This window comes from Crinia signifera, chromosome 5 (assembly GCF_055691185.1).
Source record: "Crinia signifera chromosome 5, ASM5569118v1, whole genome shotgun sequence".
Classification (NCBI taxonomy): domain Eukaryota; kingdom Metazoa; phylum Chordata; class Amphibia; order Anura; family Myobatrachidae; genus Crinia; species Crinia signifera.
The window spans coordinates 234,849,369-234,873,823 of NC_139221.1; the positions used below are offsets into that span (position 1 = coordinate 234,849,369).

At 40.2% G+C, this 24,455-nt stretch overlaps 1 protein-coding gene across 5 annotated transcripts in view; it reads left to right on the forward strand.

Moving 5' to 3' along the window:
* The window catches only part of CNOT10 (CCR4-NOT transcription complex subunit 10), an 83,449-nt gene that overhangs the window by 30,426 nt on the left and 28,568 nt on the right, over positions 1–24,455 (forward strand). For all 5 annotated transcript variants that reach the window (XM_083188659.1, XM_083188661.1, XM_083188662.1 and 2 more), the window contains 5 exons: positions 315–461; positions 2,547–2,749; positions 8,073–8,194; positions 10,474–10,650; positions 14,391–14,471. In XM_083188659.1, the coding sequence (XP_083044785.1) occupies positions 315–461; positions 2,547–2,749; positions 8,073–8,194; positions 10,474–10,650; positions 14,391–14,471 (730 nt within the window). The remainder of the gene's footprint in view (positions 1–314; positions 462–2,546; positions 2,750–8,072; positions 8,195–10,473; positions 10,651–14,390; positions 14,472–24,455) is intronic.

Here is a 24,455-nt window from a genome sequence, read left to right on the forward strand (position 1 = left end):
TGAACCCATATCCCAGAGAATCCAGCCTATTAAATCACTAGGTACCAGGTGCTCATGAATATCCATTATGTCTAATGGATATTGATCATGAATGTCACTGGTTTGTGGTGAATATATAAAATACATTCTCATGAATGCTGTTGGGTTAAAGTTTCAAAATTTCTGCCTTTTCAATCTGTACAGTAGCTATTGTAAAAATAAGTTAATTACTGTTTTAAGGATGGACAATAATAAATGTTGTATCTCAATGTGATTTGCACTTAGCATCAACAGTAAGGATACATATCTAACATGTAGAGTGTTTCTAATTTTAGGTGAATGTGTTCGATGCATGTTCTGGAACAATCTTGGTTGCATTCATTTTGCAATGGGAAAACACAATTTAGGTCTCTTCTACTTCAAAAAGGCTATTCAGGAAAATGACAATGCATGTGCACAGTTATCCACGCCTGCCGACCCAGGTGAGGCCTTGTCTTGTTATACATGTTATAGATGACTAGCTGTAGCCAGGCACAAATTATACACTTCCTGCTGCATTTTACAAATATGACATTAATAAAGTAACTAATTCAAATATGTTACCCAACATACCAGGGGCATGCTGGGTATTTGTCAATTGTTTAGCACTGGTATATTGATAGCATTGAGTCTGAATGTTTAAATATTTTATTTTTTAAGCGCTTTTGTTACACATTTCCATGAGGTAAATTTTTTATATGCTTGCCTACAATGGAGAAATGTTGGGTATTGAAGCCAGGAAATATATCGGTACTCATTTGTGTTATCATTTGTTGCTTATGAGGGGTTTATTGAGCCAACAATAAAGATATATTTTTAGATGTAAATTACTTTTAAATTCAGATTATGTACTGTGCATCCGGACGGCATTCACAGCACTTCACTTTTTCCACATTTTGTTATGTTACAACCTTATTTCAAAATTGGAATAAATGAAAGTTTCCCCTCAAAATTCTATGTGCAATATCCCATAATGACACCGTGAAAAGTTTTTTTTTTTTTTTTACATAAGTATTCACAACCTTTGCCATGAAGCTCAGGTTCCTCCTGTTTCCACCTATCATCTGAAGGACTCTCAGACCATAAGAAACAAAATTTTCTGGTCTGATGAGACAAAGACTGAACTCTTTGGCATGAATGCCAGGCGTCCTATTTGGAGGAAACCAGGCACTGCTCATCACCAGGCAAATACCATCCCTACAGTGGGGTTGGGATCATTTGGTCTATTGCATTATGGTCGAAAGTCATTAGGTCGAATCCATTAGGTCGACATGCTAAAAGGTCGACATGACTCTAGGTCGACATGGGAAAAGGTCGACATGATTCTAGGTCGAAAGGTCAAAAGTTCGACAGGTCATTAGTTCGACAAGGTCATTAGTTCGACATTGTCTATGTCGACATTCACAAGGTCGACATGGGGTTTTTCACTGATTTTTTACCTGAATGTCAACACAGTCGACATGGACACAGTTTAAAGTGCACTGCATCCCCTCGCATCGCTCGCTGCGCTCGCGATGCGTCGGGCACGGTGCCTCGCTACGCTCGGCACACTATTTTATTCTCCCACCACGCCCTAGTGGATGGTAGGGCATGAAATACCGCCTGTAGGCACATGTTGGCTCAAAAAACAGTGAAAAACTCCATGTCGACCTTGTGAATGTCGACATAGACAATGTCGAACTAATGACCTTGTCGAACTAATGACCTTGTCGAACTAATGACCTGTCGAACTAATGACCTTTCGAACTAGAATCATGTCGACCTTTTCCCATGTCGACCTAGAGTCATGTCGACCTTTTAGCATGTCGACCTAATGGATTCGACCTAATGACTGTCGACCATAATGCAGTAGACCAAATGACCGCATCCCCTACAGTGAAGCATGGTGGTGTCAGCATCATGCTGTGGAGATGTTTTTCAGCAGCAGGAACTGGGAGACTAGTCAGGATAGAGGGAAAGATTATATGCAGCAATGTACAGAGACATCCTGGATAAAAACCTGCTCCAGAATGCTCTTGACCTCAGACTGCTGTGATGGTTCAGGACAACGATTCCAAGCTCAAAAGCCAAGATATCAAAGGAGTGTCTTCAGGACAACTCTGTGAATGTCCTTTGAGTGGCACAGTAGGAGCTCAGACTTGAGTTAAATTGAACATCTCTGGATAGATCTGAAAATGGCTGTGCACCAACGCTTCCCATCCAACCTATTGGAGTTTGAGAGGTGCTGCAACGAGAACCGGGCGAAACTGTCCAAAGATAGGTGTGCTAAGCTTGTGGCATTATATTCAAGGCTGTAATTGCTGCCAAAGGTGCTAAGTATTGTGCAAATGTAGTGACTACTTATGTACATGTCATTTCTATTTTTGAATAAACTTCATTATGGGATATTGTGTAGAATAATTTATTCAATCTTTGAAGGCACTTTGACTACATTCCAGATGCACTGTATATCTTAAAATATATAATTTTCATAATGAACTATCCATGCTACATAAATTCTTAAAGCCGGTGTCTGTTGTATTTATCAGGGAAGAAATTTTCAGGCAGACCGATGTGTACACTGTTGACCAACAAACGCTACGAGTTGCTCTATAACTGCGGTATTCAGCTTCTGCACATTGGACGACCGCTAGCAGCCTTTGAATGTTTGATAGAAGCTGTTCAAGTGTATCACTCAAACCCTCGCCTCTGGTTAAGATTAGCAGAGTGCTGTATAGCTGCCAATAAGGGGGTAAGTAAATTCATTCTGTCAATATAACATTTTTATTTTGAGTTTTATCTTAATATGTAGTTATTTCTGTGTGCCATTGCTTATAGATGCCTTCAAAGACCTCTCTCTGAACATCACTAACTTTCCTCAATATCCCCTCATCAATATGCGGTCTTGAATTTTGTATCTGGTTGATAGGTCGAAAAGCAATACGTTGACACATGAAAAGGTCAACATGGTCTAGGTCAACACTGACCAAAGGTTGACTCAAGCACAAGGTTGAAATGCCAGTGGTTGACACAGGAAAAGTTTTTGATGATGTCAACCTTTTTCATGTGTCGACCTACACCTGTCAACCTAACAGTCCACACTCCTTGACTTTGCACACAGTCTTTCTCCCAGTCCTGCTGCTTCCACTTTCAGAATATTACTAGGCTATGTCCCAAGATGCAGCCAAAAACTCAGCAATCTCCTAATATCTGACATTTCTGTCACTTTTCTGTTCTCGTTTCCTAGTTTTGAATCTTTTATTCCATTCTTGCCTCCACAACTCTCAGAAATGTCATTGACACCTCGTGTCTATACAGTCCATATCAGATGACTCACAGTTGCAACCACCTCTCATTTCATCCTGCCAAATCGCTGCTCCAGAGGTTCCCAGCCTTTATGGACAAATATGATTAGGCACAAGCGGGGTATGCAATCCCGGTCCAAGTCTTTTTTTCTTTTTCTTTTTTTTGCGAGATGTTTATTTTTGTTGTTGTCGTTTTGCTTTTGCGTATTCAATGTTTTTGCGTAAGTCGTTTTCACGTGGCATGTTTTTTTTTTTTAGTTTCTCTCACACTTCGAAATGTGCCTTTTGCAACATACCGAGCCGATTTGTGTTCGATCTGTCAAGATATATTCACAAACCTATTTAATGTTCAATATTCAAGATGTTTACGCAAGCTTACAAACACTTTTACGGCCATTTCCTCTAGAAAGTGTTGATTGTCGTGACAAGGGTACTTTAAAAAATGTAACTGTCAATTTTGATGTTCATGTTCTTAAATCATGTGTTGATGTGTCACCTACAGTATGTATCCTGCCCTTTTTGGAGGAGTTTTATGCTTTGTCCAATAATATTGGCATTTCTGTCTTGTTTCCATGATGGGGCATATTATCCCATGATGCATTGTTGTTTGTTGCCATGTAATGTTTATTATTCCCACAATCCTCTGTTTACCTCAGAGCTCTTACTCCTTTTTTTGAGACTTCAGGGAGATAACAGCATATTGCAGTCTGCTGCTCTGGAAGCAGTTTTTTTGTAGGCAATTTGCATTTTTAAACTACATCAAAACAAGTTAAGCCATAATGACCATTAGGTTTGCCTATGGTTGCATTTGCCATCAATGGCGAGTGTGAATCCATAGGGACACTCCTGATAATACAAGGTGATGTGGGTGTCATGTGCCATGGTGGCAGGCAAAACATGTGGCTAGCTAAAAATGCAGCAAAGACAGTAAGCTCCGGCCACACATTATAATGTAGATTAAATATCTTAGACGATATGCCCAAATATATATACAACGTAGGCCACCGAGCCTTTGCAAATATATGCTGACAATTGAAGTAGCGCAATATTACTCCTAGCACAAAAAATAAATTACTACCAGAAAAGGTACACACCTCAATTCCGAAAGAAGAAACTAATCTAAAAACCTCTAAAACCAAATGAGCGCATGTTATGAAAGCAAGAAATAAAAAAAACCATCAATAACCTTCCCTAATAATAACCTTACCTATGTAAAAATCCAAAAAAATGCAAGTCCGGATCTCCACTAGCTTTGCGTGCTGTCCCTGGTCCTGAGCATGGTCCTCCTTTGCTTCTGCTTTCCAAAAAAAGGACTGCGCCGCACACTCCAAGTTCTGCAAACTCTTATTCACTCCCAGACAAATTGAAACTGCCAAGGTTTTCGGCTTGGGCTAACTTTTGTCTCTTTCCTGCTCTGGATGTTTCTGTATTTTCCATTTAAATGATCTAGTGACCCGCAGATGTAAAAAAAAAAACCTTATTCTGTGGACTTTTGGGGCCGTTTAAAAAAATTAAAACCCGAGTTTAATAGAGAGAAGTATAAATGTATACTTGTACAAGGGGTCATTTAGAAGTACCAGTGTTTAAAGACAGATGGCGACACTGATGTCAAACCTGTATATCATCGTTTGGTGTCATCTGTCAAACAACTGTCCGGATTTCAGATAAATTAATTGTGTACTTTTTGTTTTGGTAGCTGTTGGAAGTGAGCAAGTTTGAGCTTTTACTTTCTATGGAGAAAGTGCAGTACCGATCAGTGATTAGATTCTTGTTTTTGGATGCTAAGAGGTGTGAGGGAATCAGAGAATTTGGAAACCCATTTATGGGGACCTTTCACCTTCAATGTCAACCATCAGATATTGGTTCAATGAATTCAAGCGTGGTCGTACTTCCGTTCTCGATGAAGTGTCCAGGTCGCCGAAGGCATCTCATTTGACTGTGTGCAGAATATCCTACATGAACATTTGGGCATGACAAAGCTATCTGCAAGATGGATGTCGCATTTTCTCTCTTTGGACAACAAGCAGAATTGAATGACAACTTCACAGCAGTGTTTGGACCTGTTTAAGCACTATCCAAAGGAGTTTGTGTTGTTACGTGACTGTTGATGAAACCTGGATCCATCACTACAATCCAGAAAGAAAGGAACAGTCAAAACCATGGACTGCGAACGTCGGCCGGAAAAGGTCATGGCTACCGTTTTCTGGGATTCAAAAGGCATTGGAAAAGGGAAGAACGATCACAGGGCAGTATTATGCTGAATTATTGGGCAGATTCGACGACGCATTGAAGAGAGAAAATGGCACCATTTGGTTAAGAAAAAAGTGCTGTTCCACCACGACAATGCGCCGGCACACTTGTCCCACATCGCCACAATGAAATTGGTGGAATTTAGGCTACGAATTACTGCTGCATCCACCGTATTCTTCATATTTGGCCCACTGCGACCTCTTCCTTTTTCCAAACTTGGAAAAATGGCTCAGTGGAAAGAGATTTTGCATCATATTTTTGGAGAGCTTAAAAAAGTTGGAATATCGTTGGGCCAAGTGTATCGAGTTAAAAGTGGACTGTTGAAAAATCAAGATTTTCCGCCAACAAAATGTTTTTTTTTTTTTTTAACCTAACGCGTACTTTTCAATCACCCCTCGTACTTTTTTTAAGGATTTCTTTTTCCTTTTCTATTTGCTATTCTGTACCTTTTCACTCCAACGATACAGAAGTAATATTGTAGTACACATTGAGTATCCATTAATGACAGCATTAAAGGCTGTCGGATCTGTTTTGTCAGAAACTGCTGTGGGTTGTCTAATTCACAGCCGTTTTTAGGACAATCCGCGGCCATTTCCACCGGACTTTGACAGTCTGAACACTGAAATCAGACTGTCTAGTTACTGTTGGATCAGACCAAAACTGGCCGGGATGCCGACTGTCGGGACGTTCCAACAGTCGGAATCCTGGATTGAATACCCCTGAAGTAGTATTGACTTTCAGACTAATGGCTACACCAGTGGTTCCCAAACTGTGTGCCGTGGCTCCCTGGGGTGCCTCAGGACACATGTAGGGGTGCCACGGCTTGGTGGTCTAGGACCAACTCAAATTATTAGTGGTTAATTATTTATGAGCAAAACCAGTGCTGGTAGTTGGCAATCATAGAATGTGTACCAACAGAAGCAAATCCTGCCCTTTACCACATAACTGCCACTAAGAATCGCATATAAACCCAATCAAAATTAAAAAAAATTGACCTAGGGGTGCCGTGAAAAAAAGTCTGATTTTCTAGGGTGCCGTGAATCAAAAAAGATTGGGAGCCCCTGGGCTACACACATGCAGGTAGTTACTGAGCTATCAGATTTGACATGTCTGTGTTGTGTAACATATAGATACGTGTTTGTGTGTGTTCTCATCTGTCATTTTTAATTGGTAGATTTGCTTTCACAGAAAGGGGACAATCCAGTTAGGTGTGAGTAAGCCGCATTCACGGCACATTCGCCCTTAAGATTGCATGTGCAATACAAATCCAAACTCGTATATTTTTCTGAGGAAATTTGCCTTTTTTGATTGTGCAAGCCCTCTGAGAATGTGAAAAAGTAGAAAATGTGCATTCCTTCACCATGAGAACTGAATAGAATTTGCATTTCCTTGGTGTTTGGGTTTGTGCAAAGTTTTCAAATTTCATTACACTCACAGGATCACAACAAATTTGGTCAAATCCAGAGTGTTTAGGCACACGGGTGCACTAGACCAGGTTCCTGGCACTTCCTACTGTAAATAACATTTTCCTGGGACTATTCAGTTAGTGGCCCATCGTAAGCCTACGATTAAATCTGATGCACTACTTAAGGCCCCCATACACTAGGACGAGCTATCGCATGCAATACCCCATAAACTCACCTAGCAGCTCCTGGGCGGCAGGATCTCATACGATACATTTTTTTGCGATACCAGCAAGGGCTACGATGAATATTCATGGTAGCCCATAGGATGTGCGATGTAAGGTGTATGGGAATGCTTCTCGCATTGCAGTCGCTGGTAAATGACGTGATGTGCAATGCATCGGAATCGCAATAAAAGTGTTTATCGCACTAGTGAATGGCAGCCTTAAATGTGGAGGTACAGGCAGAAATTTGCACAAAGTCATGCCTTGAGGCTAATTGACAGCTTGCCGTGGGCCACTAATTTTATTTATTTACAGTGTCTGGGTAACAACAGACAGACTTGGAGGTAGGAGGGCTCTGCTGCAAGCTTACAATCTATAGGGTTGAATAGCGCTTTACCTGGAAGCTGGCCACTAATTGTAACTTTAACAAATACAGAATTAAAAAATACAGAATTACAAAAGTGTGTACAAATTACACCTTTATTCTTGAAATGATTCCACAGTTTGTTTTTGTGCTCTTCTTAGTGCCTGTGTAAATGTACAGGTAAGGTGTAACTAGTATTTCCTAGCTGTGATGACTGTGTAAACTAGTCTCAGGAAGTAGTAGCCTGCTCCGCTCTATAATTCTGTGGACTACCACTACTACGATTGAGTTGCAGTGTTGTTGCAGTGTTGTTACTGCATGCTAGCGCGTAGAATGATTCCTTACATTTATGTCTCATTGAGGTTTCCTGATTCGCTTACGATCTCTGCTATAGCTAATGTAGGAATGCATACCTCTATAGTTCATCTATGGGTAATACCACCAGCATTTAAAACATAGATGTTTGTTTTTATAATATATTTCCTTGTTATTTATACATATGACCAAGTAAATATTTTTTACTTTCCAGACATTTGAGCAAGAAACAAAAGGTCTACCAAGCAAGAAGGGCATAGTACAATCCATAGTGGGTCAAGGTTATCACCGGAAAATAGTCTTAGCTTCGCAGTCCGTTCAGAATCTCCTGTACAAGTGAGTATTTCCGTTTCACATGTCTGTCACATGAGCTGCCTGGGCACAAACAATATTCATTTTGTGCAATTTTTCATGAAGTGTGGTAACTGCTGGAAATGTCCATTCGTTCTTGAGGCAGTTTAGACCGTAAAATATTAAGTGACTATTTCACATAACAGATTTTTGTCTACCAAGAAGCATAAATGTTTCTGTTGAAGGTACTGAAATAATATATAAAACTGATAACTAAAAAGGCATGCTGTTCAAGCCTTCATGCTAAAGTCCCTGCCAGGTACAGCTACAGTGTGGCCACTAGGGGGCAATGTTCATTTTGGTCTATAATTCTTATTTATTTTAAATTAAAATGGGAACATAACATGGGGATGACATGCTATAAACACTTTTGTGGACCATTTACAGTAATATGCAGCTATATAATACAATGGCTATTCTATTTTGTAAAATCTAGACTTATTTACCCAAATTAAATTATCTACCCACAGATGTGGTGGACAATTTGTTAAGTGGATTTAATCGTAACTTGTCCCCCCAGTATGAGATAAATTAACAATTCGCTTATAGTGGGTTTTTATTACCTTCACGGGAACAAACAGTCTGTTTTTATAGTTTACTTTACTTTTTTTTTTTTTATCGGGTTTTCTTTTCGTTTTGCTTACCCTGTGCATTGCTCTAATGTCCAGTTACTTGAAAAGCTAGATTAATATCTGGAAACAGCATCTCCCAGCGCCAGCTTTTCCTTTGCAGTGAATGGGACCCTGGTCGCGTCGACCCTGGTTACACGTTTACACTGCACTGCGATCTGGGTACAACCAGTGTTCAACCCAGAAACCCGGGTTATTAGGGCTGGTGTAAAAGGGGTATAATTGAATTGTAGGGTCCTGTGCCCACTCCTCAATGTCAATTTAAAACATACATTATAGGGGCAGATCCAACTAGTCGTGTTAATTTACTGCAGCTCATTGACTATCCTGGGCTATCCTATTGATCCCAATGACAACATCGAGCATTTATGATTCAGGCAAATCCAAATCCCTAATAACTAAGCATTTTTTTTATATCCCTATCTCACAAATACACATGTCCATGTGTTTTCACAGATACTGTGTATTTTCATGCAAACATAGGTGATTTTGTATTTTAACCGATGCTTCAATGCAATTAAAAAAAAAAAGGTAATTTTTTTTGCATGGAAAAATTTGGTCTATAATTGAAAAACCTGATAATGACGATCGGTAAAAATTACAATAACTTTTTTTTTTGGTACTTGTGGATTATCACGGCTCCCACGATGGCCATCGTATGCGAAAAAATCGCATTGCATGCGATCGCATACGATTTTTCACTGAAAAGCATCCAAATGCATTGGAATTAGTATATAACAAGTTCAATGGCCCCCAAATGGCATTTTTGAGGCTGTACCACCCCACTATCAACGCGAACCCGAAGCGTGGCGAGCGCAGCGAGCCCGCGTCCTACGACCTTTTCATACCCCCACTATCCACGTCGGCATGGAGTTGAGAATAGAAAGTGTGGCGAGCGCAGCGAGCCACCGAGCCCAAAGCGTGGCGAGCGCACGCGGATACCTTCACAGGTATACGCGTCCCCTCACGGGCTTCACAGGTGTCCGCGTCCCCTCGCGGGGCTCGCTGCACTCGCCACGCTTCGGGCTCAGTGGCGCACTGCGCTCGCCACACTTTTTATTCTCAACTCCACGCAGACGTGGATAGTGGGGGTATGAAAAGGTCGTAGGACACGTACCGCCGCCCCTCGCAGGCTCGCTGCGCTCGCCACGCTTCGGGTTCGCGTTGATAGTTGGGGTGGTACAGCCTCAAAAATGCCATTTGGGTGCCATTGAACATGTTTCATACTAATTCCAATGCATTTGGATGCTTTTCAGTGAAAAATCGTATGCGATTTTGACTAATAACTGCAAAAATCGGTAAAAATCGCATTCGATGGCATGCGATGGGAGCCGTGATAATCCACAAGTACCTTTTTTTTTTTTCTGTACAAAAAAATTACTCCAGCTAATGATACCCTATATAGTGAATTTTACTTATAATATCAGCAGCTTTTTACATTTTTGGTGGATCACACTCGGAAGCATCAGTTTGTGAAAGCTGGAACTTTAGCCCATTGTCTATTGCAAATGAATAATCTATATGATAACATGAAATGGGGAATCTAGTGGAGGAGGAAACCAAATTAAAGACTGACACTTTAAATCATACTGTTGCCTTGTATAATATTTTCACTTTTTTTTTTATCCTCTCCAGTGATGGGGAATCCTCTGCTATTCCAGTTGCCAGTATGGAGTTTGCTGCAATTTGTTTAAGAAACGCATTACTCCTTTTGCCTGAGGACCAACAAGACGCTAATAAAGAAAATGGTGCAAAAAATGTCAGTCAGACAGGCAACACAGACACCAGTGGGGAAAGCAGTGAGGCATGCAGGTAAATGGTGACAAACATAACTTCTTATAGCCTGGGCAGGTTTGGGCTGGACTGTACAATATAATAGTAAACATAGGAGGTGCTATTATTCTTGTGCTACTTGGAAAAAAGAAACCTGCATGTGCACATTCAAGTGCCAAGAATACTACAAATAAGAACAATTATAATAAACATTATAATTTAACATTGGGTACAAATAATTCTTAAACAATTATCAGTGGTGAAAGTAGAATTTTTTTTCTTGGCGGTATACAGATAGCTTCCACCAAAAAATGGGTGTGGCCATGTGTCATGAGGGGGCGTGGTCACACAAAGCTAGAGGAGTGACTAAATGACAATAGTGGCGTGGCATCATGAGACAGGGAATCAGAAAAAGGGAATGACTCGGGATGGGTTGGTTCTTGCTTGGGGGGGGAGAGCCGGGCAGCTTGTGCTTACAATTGTGGAACCTGCTCTTCATGCTGTCAGAGCCGCTGACGCCTGTCAGTGTGACAGGCTAAATCAGCAGTAGCCGGTAGCTGCATACAGCACCAATCATAACGCTGGGATGGGCGGGCTGCGGATGCGTTATATTTAGACTTAAAATAAAAATAGAAATGACATTGGGTCAGGGGGTAAGTGGTACTGCGTACCTGCAACATATTTCTTACAGGTACTCCGTACCACGCCGTACCCCCTTACTTCCAACACTGACAATTATCCAAAAATGCATGTACGTCTACCATATCAGGAAGAACCTCAAGGTGGGTCCCTTATGTTACTAACACTGACACATTATATATATTTATTTAGGGCTTTCTTATAAAAGTATGTGTATGTGTGTGCGTTTAATAGACACACACAACACTGCAGACACTGAACAGAACAAAAACGGGCCTCTGTGCCCGAGTAAAGAAAGTACAATAATCCAAACAGGTACAACGACACTCAGGCCATTTAAAAATAGGGTACTTGTGTATTATCAGGGCGCCCATCGCATCGCATACCACTAAGGTATGCGATGGGACCCGATTTCCGGGCCCACAGACCCACACTGTACGATAAAATATCGCATCGCATGCCACGCATCGGGTTCGCTGCGCTCGCCACACTATCTGAATCTGAAATATCTATCTGAAATCAACTCCACGCCAACGTGGATAGTGGGGGTATGAAAAGGTCGGAGGACACGTTGACTAGCTTTAAAGGCTAGTCTGCTACCTTCTTGTGCATGTGTGAGAAAGATGTAGTTTCACTCTCTGCCAGCAGATAGCAGTGTTTCTGAGACTCACGAACACTAGCCATGATAGATAGATATAGATATTTATAGATAGATATAGATATTTATAGATAGATAGATATATATAGACATTTTAGGGGCTCTGCACACACTAAATTAACTGATATTAATAAATAGTGGAAATTTAGTTCTTGAATTGATCAATGCATTTAAGGCTGCAGCCCCCTTCACGGGACCCCACTTTTCTGGAGGTCCTAACACTATCACTCAAAATGGTTACAATACGCATAGCTATGACATTAATGTTTGATTCCAGGCATGCTATCTGGTCTAAGGCTCACAGCAGACTATACTTTTATATGTGAGCAGTTACCAACACACCTGTCACTAATCATCTAGGGCAGGGGTGTCAAACTCAAATTCATCGGGGGCCGCATCAGCAGTTTGGTCACCCTCAAAGGGCCGGTTGTATAGGACTATGCGTCCACTCTTTATTATCGTAATAAATTATTGTCACTGCATTCAATTATTACTGTTTTGTAAGTAATAACTAGGTCTTAAAGCAGAAACATAGTCATAATAATGACAAGTAGATATTCAAAAGTGCAATTTATTGAAAAATGATTTTTGTTTCATACACCAGCAATACAGCCCACCATGTGACAAGACTCTGGGCTGGGCTGTATTGCTGGTATATGAAATAAGTATATTTAATGTACTTATTTAATAAATAAGTATATGAAATATACTTATTTCAATATGCCACCAGCAGCCCACCAAGCCACCATGTGACAAGACTCTGTGCTGCAGCTTACAGCAGGTGTGTCACTGCATAGCCAGCATCATTCATATATTTATTAATATATAACACACCTACTGCAAGCTGCAGCACAGAGTCTTGTCACATGGTGGCTTGGTGGGCTGTATTGCTGGTGGCATATTGAAATAAGCATATTTCAAATACTTATTTATTAAATAAGTACATTAAATATACTTATTTCAATATGCCACCAGCAGCCCACCAAGCCACCATGTGACAAGACTCTGTGCTGCAGCGTGCAGCAGGTGAGTCACACCATAGCCAGCATTCTTACATTTTTATTATATATATTTTTTTTTTTGAAGGAGAGCCACTTACTGCAATGATGTGTGTGGCAGCAGGCAAAAAGATCCCCCCTCCGTCGCGCGCCAGGGCGGGGCAGGACAGCCGTCACCGCAGCCGCACCCCACGCTCCTTTGCCTGAGGCTAAGCATACTGCGCGGGCATGACGCAATCACGCACGTCGCCGGGCAGCGCACTGGACTCCTGGGAACGCTCAGCACCACAGCGTTCTCAGGAGGCAGCCGGCTTTATAGACTGGCAGCGCAGCGCAGGCCAATAGACTTGGTCTGGCGGCGCGGGCCAGTAGAGTTGGTCTGGCGGGCCGGATTCGGCCCGCGGGCCTTGAGTTTGACACCTATGATCTAGGGAAATGGTTAACATAAGCTATGAAATGTTAAAACAGGGAGCACCCCATTTAAACAATGTGGTCACAAGCCATAGGGCACCCCTAAACTAGGAAAGGTGAGTGCCGATGTTTAGTGTATATATTGTTTATATAGATATATATAGATGTTGACAGTAAATAAGGCTGCAGCGACTAATTGTTCAGTTTAAAATAGTGTAAAGGAGCAATACTGCCAGGGAAAAAAATGATAAGAGTTTATAAATAATTAAAATATTAGAGGGCTCAAATGTGCATGTGTGTATCGATAGATAGAGATATAGATCTCTAGATCTATATATCTATAGATATATATATACCATATATACTCGAGTATAAGCCTAATTTTTCAGAACATTTTTTATGCTGAAAGCAACAATGCTAGGCAACCGAAGTTTATAAGTCTATATGTGTGTGTGTGTATATATGTGTGTGTGTGTGTGTACACACACACACACACACAACTTGAAAACAGAGCACCTTGGCACATGCACTTTATCTGGACACTTTATGGACGCACTTGCACTTTCTTGGACTGGGGAATCCATCGCCTAAGCCTACTGCGGTGGTGCCGCAGTTTTGAGCTCAAACATAGCCCACCGCAGCCCACATCGATGGTGAGATACCAAATGATTATCCATACCCAGAAGTGAATTGCATCCTGAGAATTATCCAGAGACATACAGGTTTTGTCTGTATTTTATTTGTCTTTGTTTTCACCCACCTGTATTGTCTTGTTCCAATAAATTTTGCTAAAAAGTAAAATTCAAGAACATTTTTTGAAAGAGTTACGCCACGTCACACAAAAATTGCACTGTATATGTTGTTTTGGGGACAGGTGTAACCCCATCCATTGTGTGATTGGCTGCATTCTTTCAATTGGTTGCGCTTCTTCCATCCACAAACCCCTGTTTGCAAAAGTAGATAAGAATGCTGCAATTTTATACATCTTGTATAATTATTGCTATTTATGTATTGATTGTTTGCAGTCAAATCATATGTTTTGATTTTTGTAATTCTGATGTTTATTATCCCAGCAATAAAAACCATGAAGGTGAGAAGTTCCTTCCTGCTCCACCATCGTCACCCTTGAAAAGACAAGAGCTTGAAAATTTAAGGTATTACTTTAGTTTAGTCCATTTCACTGTATGGGATTCCCTCCTGAAAGCAATTACTTGTAAATTTATGAACGATATGGTTTTCTATAGAAGTGGTAGAGTGTTCTACTTGCCTAACCTACATGAGTTTTACTAGGTAATTTTTGGGGGGCTTTGTCTCTTTAGAGCAGTGATTTTCAACCTTTTTACCTTGTGGCACACTAAATAATACTTTAAAATTGCCAAGGCACACCCTAAGATCCCCAGAGGGCAAAACACATTGGCCACCACAGGAAAAAAAAAACCTATTGGCCCCACATTAAAAACAATCACACTGATCCCCACAGGTAACAAAAATAAAATACATTGGCCCTTTACATGAAAAGAAGAGACCAGTAAATAACATTTGAACTGGTGGTGGCTGTAAATGGGTTTGGGCATCTCTAGATCTGGGGGCACACTTGAGAACAGCTCAAGGCACACTAGTGTGCCACGGCACACTGGTTGAAAAACACTGCTTTAGAGCGTAATATGAGATGTGCTGAAAGTTTTTTTTTTTTTGTTTTTTTTTTCAAAAGGTTACCATTTTATCATGTTACCATATTACAATAGTTGTATTTACCAAGGTAAAAAAATAAGTCACGCTTCAGCCAGCCACATGATTAACTGAAGTTAGAAATCCACCTAGTGCACACTTGGTTCTTTAGTTGAGTTGGGCCATTGGACTTTGATGAACTTAAAGGTGAAAGAGAACTGTTGTTGGTTTGTGTGGTCACCACAAAGAGCTAAAAAGAATTGGAGCAATCTGTCCAAGGGAACAGCAATTATGTTGCTTGGTTTTATGGCCAAGTTGAGTGTATATGGTTCTAAATTAATGATTAGCTGCTAACAAACACATTGCTGTAAGCTAGTACAGAGTTTCTCTGTTGTACATGTACCACCTTTCAAATAATTACATTTATATAAATAAATGCTATTGGAGAGTTGTATCAAATGTATATGTGGAATAAATCCTGTGAGTACTGCAATCAGAGAATTACTGCATCATTTATTAATTCCCCATATTTATAATTAGGGTTTTTGGTCCTGCAACAGTAGTCTCCATAGGTTTCTTTGATAGTCTGGTAGACCGCTGATGATAGGTAGAGATGATTGCGTTATATAATGCAGTCATTGAAACCATTTCCCCCCATATTAGACCAGTATTAGACCAGTGTAGTCACAAATAATATAATTCAAATCTACAGTACATTAAATTACATTTGTACAAATTCAGGGTCCCTTGGGATAAAAGTATGCGATTTAGGGAAGTGCACTTTATTTGTTTTATTTATTTATTTACACTTTCTTATACAGATGCAGCAGCTCTCAGTAGAGCTGCTCCTGGCGAGTCTATCGCCAATCACCGCTGTGCACCATCTGCCAGGAGGCGCCACTCACTGGCTCCACGTCGCGCCCCCACTCCCTGTAGCGGAGACAGGCAGTGAATAGGCTCCCAGCCGCTTTACGGACGGGACACGCGAGCGTGTGAGATGCTCGCGTGATTAAGCGCCTCTCCGCCAGCTCAGGGAATCTGGTGATTCTCTGAGCTGAGAAGCGCTCCATCTGTATAGCGTAGCATATTCCGTTGTGCTTTACAGTTGGAAACCACAGTAATGAAACAAACTGGGTAGTAACAGACCGATATAGAGGTAGGAGGGCCCTACTTGCAAGTTTACAATCTATAGGTAGAATAGGAGGGACACATAAGGATAAGAATCTATACCAGTGGTAGCCAACCCTAGCCCTCGAGAGCTACCAACAGTGCATGTTTTGCAGGTCTCCTCACAGAATCACAAGTGAGATAATTCGCTCCATCTGTGTATCTTTTAAAATGTGTCAGTGATTAATGAGTGCAGCTGTGCAGCAGCTAGGTTGTCTGGAAAATGTGAACTGTTGGTAGCTCTCGAGGGCTAGGGTTGGCTACCACTGATCTATACCGTGGCAGTCCCGCCAAATTGCAAGACAGTCCTGATGGAATAAAATTGGATATGAATGTTACTGGAGGTTATGAGGGTATTCAATTTGGGATTCTGACTGTAGGAACATCTAAACAGTCCCAATCCTTTTGCTCAGCTATACTGTAACTCAACAGCAGGAGTTCAAGGTTCTGGGTGTTGAGTGACCAAAATTGGTTGGATTGGCAAAAACTGCCGCAGATTGTCGAAAAACATCTGTGAATTCGACAATCAACGGTCGTTTCCGACCAAAACAGGTCTGACATGTTTTGTTTTAAAGTCTGATCTGCTTTGTCGGGGTCTGTCTTCAATGCTACCGGAAACAGCAGCATTGAATAGGCGGTGGTGGATCTCCACCTGCGGAAATAGTGGCTGAGATTGAATACCCCCCCTATGTGGGGTTTTGTAATATGATGAGCTTGCCAGAAGAGGTGAGTTCTTAGGGAGCGCTAGAAAATTTGTGTTGCAAACTTAAGAATTGCATTGCAACATAAGCTTTGTGAGCTTGTGTCCTCACATTGCGGTCCTAAGACAAATGGTAAGAAACATTGCTCTATTAGAAGTGTACACTAGATGATCAGACAGTGCAGTGCATCAGTTTGTGCCAGCCCTGTATAGCTTATAGCTCTGGGGGCCCTAGTGTAGGAGCAAGGAAATCTTCCCACATGGACTGTCCCTGCCTCAGTGACTGCCAGAGCTTTCCCATTCCTCTTGGGCAACGGTTCAATAAGTCTCTGCATCACCTGGCTGCACTTTGAGATTCCATACGTTTTAAAGTGTGAGAACAAGCAAGTCTTGTTTGAATAGGTCATGACCAAGTGATCTGATCGTGGCAGCCATGGGGCGATGAAGGGGGAATACAAGTCTATTTTGTTTGCAAGTGGAAGTTCAGTGTAATCCCTTTCTTGCCTGGGAGGCCTGTAGTGCACTGCAGATTTAAACAGTAAGCTATAGGCTCCTGTTGGGGAAATTGCTCTTTCAAGGATAGAAATTCCCTTCCACGGTTTTCAGAATATCAGCTCACTCCTTTTGTCTGGGAGTCCAATGAACTTGAAAAGTGTTCTACAACTGAAGCATATCCAGACATTTTACTTTCTTAAGAGCTATTGTGAATGATATTTTGTCACACCATGTTTGTATACATACATAGCATGCGCTTTATACTGTGCTGTAACCTAGGGGTCAGACATTAACCTTTTTAAGGAGATTGGTTGCTTAGGAACCAAATGTAATGGTTATTTCGCACATTGCTAGAACTGCACTTAGTAGTATCGGATTATATTGGTCCTGCTCAAAGTGAGATAAGCTACAGGGAGCTGCTGCTACAGTGAGTGTATGCTGCCTGTACGGTTTAATCAGAGGATGCAGCCAAGATGCTTTTTGCTTCATCAAGTGTGTGTGTGTGTGTGTTTTTTTTTTTTTTACGCTGCATCTTGTAATGTATATGTAAACCTACATATACACTTATAAACGCCCACTTTTAAAGGAGATTGGTCATTTACCAGGAGGAGTTTATGAGCTAGGTAGGGCACACAGTGGCCAATATATGATCTGTTCATTTGAATTGCCAGTATATATAGCATGAGTATCCTCAGGAATATTTGAATGAATATGAAATTATAATTGAAAATATCTGTAGCAATCCATTTAAAGGACCTGTTTCTGCCAGAATAAAAACTTAAATATATATAAAATTACCTGACTAAAATGACATGGTTTATAACCATTTCTGTTCAGCTGGCTGTGTTAACTCTTCGAGAGCAAAATGAATTTGTCAAAATAGGTGTGAATATTGCCAAGCAAACATTTTTATTCATCAGAACGAGCTGACACGTTTACCTTAATGTTTTTTACACAATATTTTTTATTTGAATTTATATAACAAATGTGGCATTTTTAGAGGATATTTTGCACATCTCACAGAACTGTTGGTACTGAAAGGGTTAAACCTTACCGGCCGGACACAATAAGGCATTGTACAGGCAAGCAACCGTAATATGCAGAGTGCCACATTTATCCATTTGATCTGTGCTCAAATATTACTATCGGGGAGATGGGCAGTGAGAGCTGCTCCATCTGTATGTTTGTTTTTTTCTTGGTTAAGTTGTGAAAGACTTTTCAAACACTTTTTAGCCCCATACAAACCTGGGGCCTGATTCCAGTTTGTTCTCACAGCACCTTTGGTTTGCTAATGTGCAAAACCATGTGCTCTGCAGGTGGGACAGATGTAACCTGTGGAGAGAGTTAGATTTGGGTGAGTTACTTTGTTTCTGTGCAGAGTAAATACTGGCTGCTTTATTTTTACGCTGCAATATAGATATCAGTTTGAAGTACACACTCCACCCAAATCTAACACTCTCTGTAAATGTTCCATCTGCCCCACCTGCAGTGCGCATGGTTTTTTCTATTAGCAAGCCAAATGTGATTTGTGAGCCCACCTGAATCACCCTATATTGTTTATTCTAGCACCTTGCACCTTTGCAGTTCATCTTGTTTGTCTGTGTGCTTTGATGTTTCTAGCATAGTATAGTGTGTTTATCAGTTCTGCGAAACATACCAGACTCTGTGAGAAGAACTAAAGCCGAGAGCGACACACCAGGCAGAAAAGAGGAACTCATATATTCAGGAAAGAGTAACTGCACTGGGTTTGAAAGGTGCATGAATCCAACAAACATACTATCTCACCTCCACTTCCCAAGCTAATGCCCTTGTGATCCCTACCCTCATGAAGATCTTTGATGGTTTCCGCATATTTTTTCAAGTGATTTGATTGAGAATTCTATGCTCATCCAAAATGTAATTTGCACACGTTAGTTACTGTTCCAGAGTGGAATAGTACAGATAAAAGGCAGTGGTTGCTATGAGTAGAATAGAAACCAAGAAAGACAGGTACACATGTGCTTTTGCAGAAGTACTCAGTGGTCTCTTTATAACGTACATCTTTCTAGTGTTGGGTATGAACAAACTTTGCCTCCAGAATAGTCTAAATTCAATGTGTAGATTTACATAGCTACTGGAAGCATTCCATGTAGATTCTGGTTCATATTGATATGACCGCATCATGCAATCGTTGCAGATCTGTTAGCTGGACAGTAGTGCAGTGACTATTGGGATGGGTTGAGAGCTAGTGAATTTGGAGAAAATTGAAGTACACATTACTTATTATGTTTATGGATGAAGGCTGAGGCGACGTGGTGTTCTGTTGCAAATATTCATTAGAATATGGGTAGGTTTTGGCCGTTAAGGGCCACGTGCTCAGTAACCAATATTCATGTAGGCTGATGATCATGTGATATTAAAGTGAACATCGGGCTCCTTAATTGATATTAAAGAGGCCTATTTGTGGCACACTGCTACTAGCGACCTGAACTGTTGATGTACTCTTATTAATTGTCAGATTGTGACCGCAATTCTAATCTGCATGTTGCTGAAGATACAGAGAATCGGGAACACAGTTTCCCCAATTTTCAACTGTTCCATATTGGTGAGACTGTGTACAATGTAGCCTCCGTTTCCTTTCTTATAACAAGAGTGGAACCCAGTGTGCCGTTGTAGTCCATCTAAGTCTGCATTCGAGATGATTGGCTTTTGGGGATGCTGTTCTGCTTACCACTGTTGTAATGCATGAACTTCTAGATAGTCTCTTTTTCCATCTAAAGAACCTTTGCTGACAAAAACTGGTAAGTGTCCTCACCATCATTTACATATGCATGTTCTTTTAAACACAAATATGAGATAATTACTGCGAGTAGCTTCAACCGCATACAAGCCAGAATTAAAAAATGATTGAAAACAATTGTCAAAAGTCAGACTAATAAATTCCAGCAAAGTAAAAAGGTAATAACATTTTTTGTATTGGGAAGATTACAGAACGTGTGCGTTTTCAATATGCTTGTCTCACCCCCCCAGCCTATCAAGAAGACACAAGGTCATGCTTCTACAAATGTCATTCGAAAGATGCAAAAATGGGCCACGTCTTTGTGCCAGCTAGGCCACAACCTATTTAAAAATGGGGCGTGGTTGCTAGGCCACACCGGTTTTCTGAATGGTGTCGACTTTGTCTTACCATAACATTTTTTTTGTCTCATGGCCTCTGGTTGGCCACCCATGGTTTAGTGAATGAAGGTTAGGAAATTTTGTTGGTTAAGTTGTCGGTGTATGTAGAAGATACAAAATGAAATCTATTTGGTGACCTGTATTATACTCTTTACAAGGTCTTTTTTTTTTTTTTTTTTTAAATAAACTTTGGTTTAAAGATTGAAGGAATGGAAATTTACAGCCAGAAAAGGTGCAGAAATGACAAGCCACCAAATAAGTATAAATTAATGTAATCATAAATGAGACTCCTAAAACTAGTTTTCATGTATTAAACCTGAACATGTTTATTCAGTGGCTCATTCACCCTACTTCTATTGAAGTTTTCCTTCTCTAGATCCCACTTTTTACCACTTCTCCTCCCTGTTCTTGTTTTGCTTCAATTAACTCCTTACTTTTTTTTTTTTACACTTTTTTTTTTCATTATTTTTACTACTTTAATACTCAATAACAGTTCTTCAGTATTTTCCTTCCAGTTGTCTTTACTTTTACTGTCTTTTAAAATACATTCTGATGGGGTTATTGTTCTGCAGTTGCTCCAGCATGGAGTTAATACTGATTTGCATCCTGAAACAAATGCAGTGGTCTCTGCTCATAAATTTTTGTTGACTGGCATTTCCCGACTTGGGATTTTCCACATGGATAGCTCTGGTTCAGGGGCCCAGTTTACATGTAATAAACTCAATTTATATGTTGATGCAAAGCTACTGCTTTTGCTTTATAGTCCTCAATCTTTCCCTCTATGGACTTGGGTATTAGTTAACAGTTTTCCTTTAATTCTAGATTTATTATTCTTACCGTAAAAAAAATAGTACAAGCATACTAAAGAAACATCTGCTGTCAAAATGAAATCTTCTCTCCGAACTCCATGGTTTTACAAACGTTTTTTTTCTCAGTGCTTCGTAGTTGTTGATGCATTTATCCAAAAAGTATTCACAGCGCTTCACTTGTTCCACATATTGTTATGTTACAGCCTTATTCCAAAATCGAATACATTAATTTTCCCTCAAAATTCTACAAACAAACCCCCCTCTCTCTCTCTCTTTCTCTCTCTCTTTCTCTCTCTCTTTCTCTCTCTCTTTCTCTCTCTCTTTCTCTCTCTCTTTCTCTCTCTCTTTCTCTCTCTCTTTCTCTCTCTCTCTCTCTCTCTTTCTCTCTCTCTCTCTCTCTCTCGTGTGTCCGTTTGTATGTCTCCGAAACACTGCCATATGTTGGCAGCGAGTGAAACGACATCTTTCTCTCTTTGCTTATAGCAGGCTTATTAGTACCCCATAATGACAATGTGAAAACATTTTTGCAAGTTTATTAAAATAGAAAAAAAGTAAACCCATGTACATAAGTATTCACAGCCAGCAAAGTTGTGCTCAGGGGGATCCGGTTATCAGATTGTCCTTAAGATGTTCGTACACCTGTTGATTGGACATGATTTGGAAAGGCACACACCTGTCTATATATAAGGTCCCACACTTGACCGTGCGTGCATGTACGAGCACAAACCAAGCATTACAAAGTCAAAGGAATTGTCTGTAGACCTCGGAGAAAGGAGTGTCTCAAGGCATAAATCTGGGCTAGGGTACAGAAAAATACCTGCTGCTTTGTAGGCTCAAATTAGCACTGTGGCCTGCATCATCCGTAAATGAAGGAAGAATGGAACCACCAGGACTCTTGTAGAGCTTGGCTGGCTGTCTAAACTGAGCGATTGGGGGAGAAAGGCCCTAGTCAGGGAGATGACAGACAAAAAGCCTGATGGTCACTCTGTCAGAGCTACCAGCATTCTTTTTTGGTTGATTGCTGCAGAGATGGTTGTCATTCTGGAAGGTTCTCCTTTCTCCAATCGGGCCTGTTTTGTAGAGTGGCCAGACGGAAGCCACTCCTTAGTAAAAAAAAAAACACATGACAACCAACCTGGAGTTTGACAAAATGCACCTGTAGGACTCTTAGACCATGAGAAACAAAATTCAATGGTCTTATGGGGCAAAGATTGAACTCTTTGGCGTGAATGCCAGGCATCATGTTTGGAGGACATTAGAAATGTGTGGTTTTTAAATAAAGCCAATTTCTTGCGGCGGCACTCCCCAATAATACACGTAGACAACGGTGGTTTTCAATAAATAAATGTGACCAATTTGTGTAAACAACGGTTTTGTCCATTTCTCCAGAGTTTGGTTTCAAATGTTTTATTATCATTTGCTGTCATCCATTGCCAGATTTTCAATCCAACCAACCAGATCTGCCAGATGATTGTATAGTGTATGCCCTGCTTTAGAAAGTAGTCTGCTCAAAATTTTACCCATGTATGATAGAACACACACACATTTTCGTGGCTTTCTGTGTCAATAGTCAATGAAGATTAGCCAAGATAATTCATGTGAGAAAAACATTGTATTGAGGGTTGAAAAGACACTCCATACATTTACCATTGCTTGTCTTTTGGGTCATTTTTTGTTGGTCAGATCTAATGGGCTATGCCCATATACCAGCCCTTACGCTCATTTGGCCTTCACAGGTCACTCTGCTGGTAATTAACTGAATTACAATTACAGAAACATACACATGTAGTAATTGTGGACTATCCTACCTATTAATTGGCCTTTTTAATGTGCTAACATGCTTGAATATGGTTGTGCCACAAAAGTAAGTAAATAACTTCATTCAACAAGATTTTCAAATTTCATTTTTTTCCGAACCAGCTATCCTATTTACAGGATAGGATTATCTGGTTATAAGGTGAAGTGTATAAATTCAGCAGGACAACTTCCACTGAAATTGACATTACTGTACGGTTACTTCCACTGAAGTATCTGTTTTCACATTTGTACATGACATTTACTATACGTTATATACATATCAATGGGATGCCTGGTCTTGCATACTGACCAATGGAAATCTTGTGACATTTAAGAGGTAGCAAAGACTTCCACTATACTACATTATCAGAAAGAGCATCTGAGTAAGTAATATGATGAAAATAATTTAAAACTAATTCAAATAAGTTGTTATCCACAAAACAAACCAAATCAATGCTATTATATAAAAAAAAAAAAATGTATGTCTCTAATCATGCACAGGTGAGTTAATGTATTTTGCGGGGTGGGTAATCATCTCCCCTATTTGCCTAGAGAGACATCGTTAAAACATAACCTGTTGGGCATACATGAGGATTTTGAGTTGGAATCACTGCTGTAGCGTATGAATTTTGTAACCCTAATTTTATTTGAAATGACTTTACCTCTAAATTGCATGGACAGTCCTTTATTTCCCTTTTTTACCAAAAAGAGAAGACCAAATTTTTAGAAAAAACTAAATAGTTCAGCTACAGAACATTCATTCTCAGTTTAACCAACATAAAGCAAAACAATCAAATGTTGTCTTATCTTTCATTAAACCCTCCCGTTATGAAGGGGTTAAGGAAAGGAACAATGTCTTGGAAAGTTGTAGAGTCACAAGGCTTTGGATTAAGCAATTTGTAAATGTTGCTTGGACTTGGGATTCTTCTGCTCCACAAATCTGTCTAACTTGGTTGGGCAAACACTTAACTGATCTGACATTTCATTTTGAAAATGCTGTTACTTAGAATTAATGGCAGTCTCCCTCACACACGTGGCACAGCTCCCTTTTAGAAAGGCTTTTGTGTATGTCTGTGTGGTCCTATAAAAGCAAAGCATAGCCAAATGTTCCTTGGCTTAGCTGTGTAATTTAAGAAATGTACTGATGCGTACGTTTTTTAGACTAAAAAGATTAGTCGCAAAGTGCAGTTTAAGAAGCTGAAGTATTTAGATTTTTTTTTTTTTTGCCATGTTATCCTGATATACTTTATTTTTTTTTTTTTTTTAATTCCAATTACTTTTGTACGTGCATCATTCCACTACTGTGTGTAGAAGATACTAGGTGTGGTAAAATGAAACGTGTTATT